This window comes from Triticum aestivum, chromosome 7A (genome assembly GCF_018294505.1).
Source record: "Triticum aestivum cultivar Chinese Spring chromosome 7A, IWGSC CS RefSeq v2.1, whole genome shotgun sequence".
NCBI lineage: Eukaryota > Viridiplantae > Streptophyta > Magnoliopsida > Poales > Poaceae > Triticum > Triticum aestivum.
Genome location: NC_057812.1, coordinates 3,384,884 through 3,395,598, shown reverse-complemented (window position 1 = coordinate 3,395,598; position 10,715 = coordinate 3,384,884). Strand labels below are relative to the sequence as shown.

General features: G+C 42.0%; 1 protein-coding gene across 1 annotated transcript in view; it reads right to left on the bottom strand.

The window, feature by feature from the left end:
* Positions 1–260: 260 nt before the first annotated feature.
* LOC123150065 (disease resistance protein RGA5-like) overlaps positions 261–10,715 on the bottom strand; it is a 32,542-nt gene continuing 22,087 nt past the window's right edge. The window contains exons 3-5 of the mRNA XM_044569853.1: positions 2,360–2,490; positions 2,054–2,277; positions 261–1,885 (exon numbers count right to left, since the gene is read on the bottom strand). Of these exons, the coding sequence (XP_044425788.1) occupies positions 261–1,885; positions 2,054–2,277; positions 2,360–2,490 (1,980 nt within the window). The remainder of the gene's footprint in view (positions 1,886–2,053; positions 2,278–2,359; positions 2,491–10,715) is intronic.

Below are 10,715 nucleotides of genomic sequence, written 5' to 3'. Positions count from 1 at the left end.
AAACTTTCTTCTCAAGATACAGTTGTGAATTACAAGAATGCCAAGGCTGACGGGTTAACGACAATACGCCTTACAAGAAAAGATATTTCCCCCACTAGGGTACTTCACAAACTGATCTATGCATGGGTCTTACCATTTCCTCTATGCAAGCGAAAGCTAGGACACCAATTTATGCTCTGCCAGATTGATTATCAATTTATTTATAGCACCTGAATACGAAGGCTTAATCACCGACCTAGACTAGTATTCCCAGAACCAGACTAGTTTTCCTCCAAAATCTCATGTGTGCTTGTTATTTCAGTCTCGGTGCTTTCATCAACATAGGAACCAGAATCCACAAATTGCACGTCAATTATAGGATTGCTTGGATGATTACTAGCTACGCCAATCCTCGAGACATACTCCAGATCAGCAGCTGCACCCCCAAATTTCGTGAAGATCTCTCTAAGGCCTGGCATATAATTGATGCTGATTAATGCTGTACCATGTCCATATGTTCTCCACTGGGGATGGTCCATTGGGGGGATGGCCTTGAAAACTAGCTTGAGCTTCCAGAGATTACGCGTTGAATCCTCCTCAAATTTTACCCAAGCTATACCCCGCATGAACGTAAACTTGAAGTACTTAAGAACTGAGAACCCAGCCTTATCAAAGATGATATTGTCATCAGGCGGTGTCTCCACATACAGCGATAGAGCAGTCAGGGCAGGCAAACCTCTGAGAATATCAACAGAATTCATCATCAGTTCCCTCACTGCAATCTTCAAAATGCATAGGTTGCCAAGTTTTCGAACCCACGAAGGTACCTGTGAGAATATGCAGCTGATGTGCGGCGAGAATTCAAATCTCTGGAGAAGGGCGGGAGGTTCCATACAAGCCCATAAAATGTTTGTTTTTGAAGCTGCGGTATTTTTAACCGATGAGGCATGAGCTACTGCTATAGTTTTCAGGTTGCCATGACCTCCGAGTAAAGAACCCAGAGCTTCCATGTTTTTCGCCACATGATGGAAAGTAGACAGTGAAGAAATGGTAAGATGAAGCTCCTGCAGGTAGTTCAGCGTGCCAAGGCTCATTAAACTGGGAGTCCCTATTCTGTCTACCCAATCCAGCAGATCTCTCTCAACAGGAAGACTCAGGTGCAAGTGAAGCAACCGTGGAAAATTCACATCCCATGGAACAGGTGCAAATCTTGCATCTGTAATATCCAGTGTTGCCAGGTATTGTAGCACATGGTTTGGCAGTTTGATGCAGACATCACACGCGATCTTCAAATATCTCAGTTGAAACATTTCTGAAATCCCACTGAGGTCTGCTATATCATCACCACGGCAGCCTTGACCAGATAGTTGAAGGTTTAGGACACGCACAAGCTTGAACTCTGTAAGACAAGGCATAGACTCAAGTAATCCAGAAAATCTAACTGACCGAACTTGTGATTTTCTGATGTTTGCTTGTGTCTTAGCATATCTCGCATCGCCAAATATGAGCGAGAGTCGACGGGCTTTATGAGAAAGTGACACATTCTTTCGACAGCTATAGTCTATTGCCACGATGAAATTCTCTTCTTCAGACTTATGTGCAATAAGATCATGTACCAAGCCATGCACTTGACAGGACAACACCTCATTGTTGTAGTTGACACATATCGGCTGGATGAAGCTTCTACCAATAAGTTGATAGAGATAGCTTTCAGCAACTTTCTCAATGTCTTGCCCTTCTGCTGTATAGATCAGACCTTCAGCCACCCATTGCTTCACCAAATCATCTTTTAAGAACGTGTAGCCCTCTGGATACATAATAAGGTAGAGCAGGCATGTCTTCAAATAACGAGGAAGATTATTGTAGCTCAGATTCAGTGCTTGTCTAGTTCTTTCAGAAGTAGGCACCGCAGAGAAACAAGAGATTAACGACTGATGGATGTATGTGAAGAGATCATTTGACATGACAGCCTGGCTTAGTAGACGACTAGCTATGCTGATTGTGGCTAGCGGCAAACCATCACAAATTTCAGCAATTTCAACACAAACTTGTTTCAATTCTTCAGGACAATCACTTTCAGAGCCAAAGAGTCTGTTAAAAAATAGCTTTTTTGAGTGATCGTCATCCAGAGGTTTCATTTCAAAGACATGCTCTGACTGATAACAACAACATGCTATTGCAACGTCTTCGATCTGTGTAGTTGTTACTATTCTGCTGCCTTGACTACCCTTGGGAAAAGCTTGATTAATTATATCCCATACTGATGTTTCCCACAAATCATCAATAATAATCAGATACCTGCAACATGCCAAAATTGAGGGGGCAAATTAATTAACTAGGGTTTTATGGCGACATTTCGTTGTAGGAAAAACAGTAGTACCTTTTGTTTCGTAGATATGTCTTGATATTGTCAATGAGGTCAGTCTCCTTAAAATCCTGTGGGGGGTCCGGAAGCTGGAGTTGCGAGAGAATGTCACAGAAAATCCTCTTAATATGGGCATCCAGGTCCCGCTATTGGTTATTGACCGGAGACGTGTCTTGGTCATGTCTACATTGTTCTCGAACCCGTAGGGTCCGCACGCTTAAGGTTTCGATGATAGTTATATTATCAGTTTATGAGTTTTGATGTACCGAAGGAGTTCGGAGTCCCGGATGAGATCGGGGACATGACGAGGAGTCTCGAAATGGTCGAGACGTAAAGATCGATATATTGGACGACTATATTCGGACATCGGAAAGGTTCCGAGTGGTTCGAGTTTTCGGAGTACCGGAGAGTTACGGGAATTCGCCGGGAGAAGTATTGGGCCTTATTGGGCCATACGGGAAAGAGAGAGGGGCTGCCTAGGGCAGGCCGCGCCCCCCCAAGGCCTAGTCCGAATTGGACTAGGGGGAGGGGCTGCGCCCCTTCGTTGTTTTCTACTCCTACTACATGGAAGGACTCCTAGTTGGACTAGGAAAGGGGGAATCCTACTCCCGGTGGGAGTAGGACTCCCCTAGGGCGCGCCATAGAGAGGGCCGGCCCTCCCCTCCTCCACTCCTTTATATACGGGGGCAGGGGGCACCCCGTAGACACACAAGTTGATCCACGTGATCGTTTTCTTAGCCGTGTGCGGTGCCCCCTTCCACCATAATCCTTGATAATATTGTAGCGGTGCTTAGGCGAAGCCCTGCGACAGTAGTACATCAAGATCGTCACCACGCCGTCGTGCTGATGGAACTCTTTCCCGACACTTTGCTGGATCGGAGTCCGGGGATCGTCATCGAGCTGAACGTGTGCTAGAACTCGGAGGTGCCGTAGTTTCGGTGCTTGATCGGTCGGGCCGTGAAGACGTACGACTACATCAACCGCGTTGTCATAACGCTTCCGCTATCGGTCTACAAGGGTACGTAGACAACACTCTCCCCTCTCGTTGCTATGCATCACCATGATATTGCATGTGCGTAGGAATTTTTTTGAAATTACTACGTTCCCCAATAGTGGCATCCGAGCCTAGGTTTTATGTGTTGATGTTATATGCACGAGTAGAACACAAGTGAGTTGTGGGCAATATAAGTCATACTGCTTACCAGCATGTCACACTTTGGTTCGGCTGTATTGTTGGACGAAGCGGCCCGGACCGACATTACGCGTACGCTTACGCGAGACCGGTTCTCCCGACGTGCTTTGCACATAGGTGGCTTGCGGGTGACAGTTTCTCCAACTTTAGTTGAACCGAGTGTGGTTACACCCGGTCCTTGCGAAGGTTAAAACAGCACCAAGTTGACAAACTATCGTTGTGGTTTTGATGCGTAGGTAAGATTGGTTCTTGCTTAAGACCGTAGCAGCCACGTAAAACTTGCAACAACAAAGTAGAGGACGTCTAACTTGTTTTTGCAGGGCATGTTGTGATGTGACATGGTCAAGACATGATGCTAAATTTTATTGTATGAGATGATCATGTTTTGTAACCGAGTTATCGGCAACTGGCAGGAGCCATATGGTTGTCGCTTTATTGTATGCAATGCAATCGCGCTGTAATGCTTTGCTTTATCACTAAGCGGTAGCGATAGTCGTGGAAGCATAAGATTGGTGAGACGACAACGATGCTACGATGGAGATCAAGGTGTCGCGCCGGTGACGATGGTGATCACGACGGTGTTTCGGAGATGGAGATCACAAGCACAAGATGATGATGGCCATATCATATCACTTATATTGATTGCATGTGATGTTTATCTTTTATGCATCTTATCTTACTTTGATTGACGGTAGCATTATAAGATGATCTCTCACTAAATTATCAAGAAGTGTTCTCCCTGAGTATGCACCGTTGCGAAAGTTCTTTGTGCTGAGACACCGCGTGATGATCGGGTGTGATAGGCTCTACGTTCAAATACAATGGGTGCAAAACAGTTGCACACGCGGAATACTCAGGTTATACTTGACGAGCCAAGTATATACAGATATGGCCTCGGAACACGGAGACCGAAAGGTCGAGCGTGAATCATATAGTAGATATGATCAACATAGTGATGTTCACCAATGAAACTACTCCATCTCACGTGATGATCGGACATGGTTTAGTTGATTTGCATCACGTAATCACTTAGATGACTAGAGAGATGTCTGTCTAAGTGGGAGTTCTTAAGTAATATGATTAATTGAACTTAAATTTATCATGAACTTAGTCCTGGTAGTATTTTGCAAATCATGTTGTAGATCAATAGCTCGCGTTGTTGCTTCCCTATGTTTATTTTGATATGTTCCTAGAGAAAATTGTGTTGAAAGATGTTAGTAGCAATGATGCGGATTGGATCCGTGATCTGAGGTTTATCCTCATTGCTGCACAGAAGAATTATGTCCTTGATGCACCGCTAGGTAACGGACCTATTGCAGGAGCAGATGCAGACGTTATGAACGTTTGGCTAGCTCAATATGATGACTACTTGATAGTTTAGTGCACCATGCTTAATGGCTTAGAATCGGGACTTCAAAGACGTTTTGAACGTCATGGAACATATGAGATGTTCCAGGAGTTGAAGTTAATATTTCAAGCAAATACCCGAGTTGAGAGATATGAAGTCTCCAACAAGTTCTATAGCTAAAAGATGGAGGAGAATCGCTCAACTAGTGAGCATGTGCTCAGATTGTCTGGGTACTACAATCACTTGAATCAAGTGGGAGTTAATCTTCCAGATAAGATAGTGATTGACAAAATTCTCTAATCACCATCACCAAGTTAATAGAACTTCGTGATGAACTATAGTATGCAAGGGATGACGAAAACGACTCCCGAGCTTTTCATGATGATGAAATCGATGAAGGTAGAAATCAAGAAAGAGCATCAAGTGTTGATGGTTGACAAGATCACTAGTTTCAAGAAAAGGGCAAAAGGAAAAAGGGGAACTTCAAGAAAAACAACAAGCAAGTTGCTGCTCAAGTGAAGAAGCCCAAGTCTGGTCCTAAGCCTGAGACTAAGTGCTTCTACTGCAAAGGGACTGGTCACTGGAAGCGGAACCACCCCAAGTGATTGGCGGATAAGAAGGATGGCAAAGTGAACATAAGTATATTTGATATACATGTTATTTATGTGTTTACTAGTGTTTATAGCAACCCCTCGGTATTTGATGCTTGTTCAGTTGCTGATTAGTAACTTGAAACGGGAGTTGCAGAATAAACAGAGACTAGTTAAAGGTGAAGTGACAATGTGTGTTGGAAGTAGTTCCAAGATCATCATCGCACACTCCTATAATTTCGGGATTAGTGTTGAACCTAAATAAGTGTTATTTGGTTTTTGCGTTGAGCATGAATATGATTTGATCATGTTTATTGCAATACGGTTATTTATTTAAGTAAAAGAATAAATTGTTGTTCTGTTTACATGAATAAAACCTTATATGGTTACACACCCAATGAAAATAGTTCATTGGATCTCGATCGTAGTGATACACATATTCATAATATTGAAACCAAAAGATGCGAAGTTAATAATGATAGTGCAACTTATTTGTGGCACTGCTGTTTAGGTCATATTGGTGTAAAGCGCATGAAGAAACTCCATGTTGATGGAATTTTGGAATCACTTGATTGTGAATCACTTGATGCTTGCGAACCATGCCTCATGGGCAAGATGATTAAGACTCCGTTCTCCGAAACAATGGAGCGAGCAACAAACTTATTGAAAATTATACATACTGATGTATGCGGTCCGATGAGTATTAAGGCTCGCGGCAAGTATCATTATTTTCAGAACTTCATAGATGATTTGAGAAGATATGGGTATATCTACTTGATGAAACATAAGTTTGAAACATTTGAAAAGTTCAAAGAATTTCAGAGTGAAGTAGAAAATCATCGTAACAAGAAAATAAAGTTTCTACGATCTGATCGTGGAAGAGAATATTTGAGTTACGAGTTTGGCCTTCAATTAAAACAATGTGGAATAGTTTCACAAACTCATGCCACCTGGAACACCACAGCATAATGGTGTGACCGAACAACATAACCGTACTTTATTGGATATAGTACAATCTATGATGTTTCTTACCGATTTACCAATATCGTTTTGGGATCATGCATTAGAGACAACTGCATTCACATTAAAAAGGGGCACCATCTAAGTCCGTTGAGACGACACAACATGAGCTATGGTTTGGCAAGAAACCAAAGTTGTCGTTTCTTAAAGTTTGGAGTTGCGATGCTTATGTGAAAAAGTTTCATCTCGATAAGATCAAACTCAAATCGGAGAAATATGTCTTTATAGGATACCCAAAGGAAACTGTTGGGTACACCTTCTATCACAGATCCGAAGGCAAGACATTCGTTGCTAAGAATGGATCCTTTCTATAGAAGGAGTTTCTCTCGAAAGAAGTGAGTGCGAGGAAAGTAGAAAACTTGATAAGATAATTGTACCTTCTCCCTTATTGGAAAGTAGTTCATCGCAGAAATCTATTCTTGTGACTACTACACCAATTAGTGAGGAAGCTAATGATGATGATCATGTAACTTCAGATCAAGTTACTACCGTATCTCGTAGGTAAACCATAGTGAGATCCGCACCAGAGTGGTACGGTAATCCTGTTCTGGAGGTCATGTTACTTGACCATGACGAACCTACGAAGTATGAGGAAGCGATGATGAGCCCAGATTCCACGAAATGGTTTGAGGCCATGAAATCTGAGATATGATCCATATATGAGAACAAAGTATGGAATTTGATGGATTTGCCCGATGATGGGCAAGCCATAGAAAATAAATGGATCTTCAAGAGGAAGACATACGCTGATAGTAGTGTTACTATCTACAAAGCTAGAATTGTCGCAAAAAGGTTTTCGACAAGTTTAAGGTGTTGACTACGATGAGAGTTTCTCACTCGTATCTATGCTTAAGTCTGTCCGAATCATGTTAGCAATTGCCGCATTTTTATGAAATCTGACAAATGGATAAACAAAACTACATTCCTTAATGGATTTAAAGAAGAGTTGTATATGATGCAACCAGAAGGTTTTGTCAATCCTAAAGGTGCTAACAAAATATGCAAGCTCCAGCGATCCATCTATGGACTGGTGCAAGCATCTCGGAGTTGGAATATACGTTTTGATAAGTTGATCAAAACATATAGTGTTATACAGACTTGCGGTGAAGCCTGTATTTACAAGAAAGTGAGTGGGAGCACTACAGCATTTCTGATAAGTATATGTGTATCACATATTGTTGATCGGAAATAATGTAGAATTATTCTGCAAAGCATAAAGGAGTGTTTGAAAGGATTTTCCAAAGAAAGACCTCGGTGAAGCTGCTTACATATTGAGCATCAAGATCTATAGAGATAGATCAAAACGCTTGATAAGTTTTTTTCAATGAGTACATACCTTGACAAGATTTTGAAGTAGTTCAAAATGGAACAGTCAAAGAAAGAGTTCTTGCCTGTTTTACAATGTGTGAAATTGAGTAAGACTCAAAGCCCGACCACGGCAGAAGATAGAAAGAGAATGAAAGTCATTCCCTATGCGTCAGCTATAGATTCTATAAAGTATGCCATGCTGTGTACCAGATCTATTGTATACCCTGCACTGTGTTAAGCGAGGGAGTACAATAGTGATCTAGGAAGTAGATCACTGAACAACGGTCAAAATTATCCTTAGTGGAATAAGGATATGTTTCTCGATTATGGAGGTGACAAAAAGGTTCGCCGTTAAGGGTTACGTTGATGCAAGTTTTGACACTGATCTGGATGACTCTAAGTCTCAATCTAGATACATATTGAAAGTGGGAGCAATTAGTTAGAGTAGCTCCGTGCAGAGCATTGTTGACATAGAAATTTGCAAAATACTTACGGATCTGAATGTGACAGACCCGTTGACTAAAATTATCCCACAAGCAAAACATGATCACACCTTAGTACTCTTTGGGTATTAATGACATAGCGATGTGAACTAGATTACTGACTCTAGTAAACCCTTTGGGTGTTGATGACATATCGATGTGAACTATGGGTGTTAATCACATGGTGATGTGAACTATTGCTGTTAAATCACATGGAGATGTGAACTAGATTATTGACTCTAGTGCAAGTGGAGACTGAAGGAAATATGCCCTAGAGGCAATAATAAAGTTATTATTTATTTCCTTATTTCATGATAAATGTTTATTATTCATGCTAGAATTGTATTAACCAGAAACATAATACATGTGTGAATACATAGACAAACAGAGTGTCACTAGTATGCCTCTACTTGACTAGCTCGTTGATTAGAGACAAACAGAGTGTCACTAGTAGGCTATTAATTACTGCTAACTAGTGACAGTTGATTAGAGACAAACAGAGTGTCACTAGTAGGCTATTAATTACTGCTAACTAGTTGTCACGGTCACAACTTAAATTATTAGAGACACTGGATCTAAGGAAAACCAAGATAGAGATTCTGCCCACGCAAGTCATGGAGCCGCCATGATTAATTCACCTGTTTGGAAAATTCAAGCTCCAACAAAATGAAGGAAGCCGGAGAATGTGTAAGCTACAGAAGTGGACAACAAAAGTGGAAGTTACACACAGGTCATGGAGCATTTGAAGCACCTGACAAAGGAGAAAATATGGTGCGATTCCACCAACAATGATAGTTGCAACTCAACTCATCTCTCAAAATCAATCAAGGAGTTAATCAATAGAAGCACCGATCCAAACAAAGCTCATTCAGTCTCACTGAACATCAATGATAAACAGTCTCAAGACTTGCTGAATTTCTTCCAAGATAAGGATTACTCCTACTACCTTATGTCACCCAAGCCACAAGCGAACAAATGCCGGCAAATGCCTCAGTTTATTACCATGTTGTGTGGTCTCACTAAATTGTGCTTGTCATTCCGTGGTGATAACCAGAGTGGTGACATCCTTGCTGCCCTTAGCAAAGTGCACGAGCTCCGAGTACCTGAAGCTGATTGCAACTCAACTGGGCAGGCTCATCATGAGACACGATAAATTTTGAAGCCTTCGACACCTGTGCGTTGTGGTGGAAGGAAGTCTTAACTGAGCTGGAAATTCATGACGGATCTGTACCGCACCTCGAGTCACTCCGGCTCCTATGCAAGGATCTAAATGACTCTAGCGGCGCGACGATCTAGTACCTGGCATGTCTTAAAGAGGTCGGCATCCATGATGGAGTGACTGACGAAACAAAGAATGAGTGAAAAGGAGCAGCAAAGTTAGCCTAGTGTGTGGTGGCTTCATGTTTGAGTGGTTGAGTGTTAGAGTAGACGTTGTTGTCTGTTTGCAGCATGCTCCGGTAGTTTCTGTTTCAAAAATCTGTGTTGGGAGGTAGATCTCCTCCTGAGACTATTCTGGCTGTAGACTGTTCTCTGTTTGGGTGTTTCGGGTCTGTAAGATACTGCTATGATGTGGTTTCTTTCTATATGAAATGGAGCCGGGGGTGATCCCCTGTTTATCGAAAAAAAAAGAAGCAGCAAAGAACAAACCCCTATCACGAAAGAAATGGTTAATGATGTTTAAACTATATAGGACGTCCAGATCGGAGATTCCGGAGATTTTATTGGATTGTGGAAGTGTGAAGGTATGCAAATTAAAGAGGTCAAATGGTTGAAAGATCTTAGTGTATAAATTGTCCAGATAAGGTTTTCGTGTCACAGTTTGTCTACGCTGAACGCTGAACGACAGTTTTTCTTACATCAGCAACCCCTATCAAAGGAGCAGCAAAGAACGATGGCAGGGAAGGAAGGAATTGAAGTACTCTTTGCTACGTAATGCTTTTTCCTGTCCTGTCACTTCAGAAATGAACTCTAGCTGGATCAGCTTGCCATATAGCCAAGGCTGAGATGCCACATTGGGAGGGGGGGAAATAGCATTGGGCCGGGCCGGCTTGTCGGGGGTTCATAGTAGTACGAAAGCACTACGAGCATAGTAGTACTATGCTTGGATGCCTCTGTAGTTCTTGTCCACTGCTGCCGCGCGTGTCCATAGGCTTTTAAGCATCAGCAAACACACTGTGGTGCCCGGCCACCTGCTGCGTGAATTGTTAAGCTTATCTCCCATATCTCCACCACCTCGATCCAGTTAGCAGCTGACAGTGTATTAGTTTAATTAACCTGGCAGTTTGGCGCACTGTTGATCTGCCCCAAAAAATGTTGTCTTCTGTTAAGCTAAATGTTCATGTATTAAGAAGAAATTAAGTTTTTGTACTTTAATCAGGATGTGTACATATTTCGAAAAGACCATATTTACAAACAAAAAAATTCAGTATAC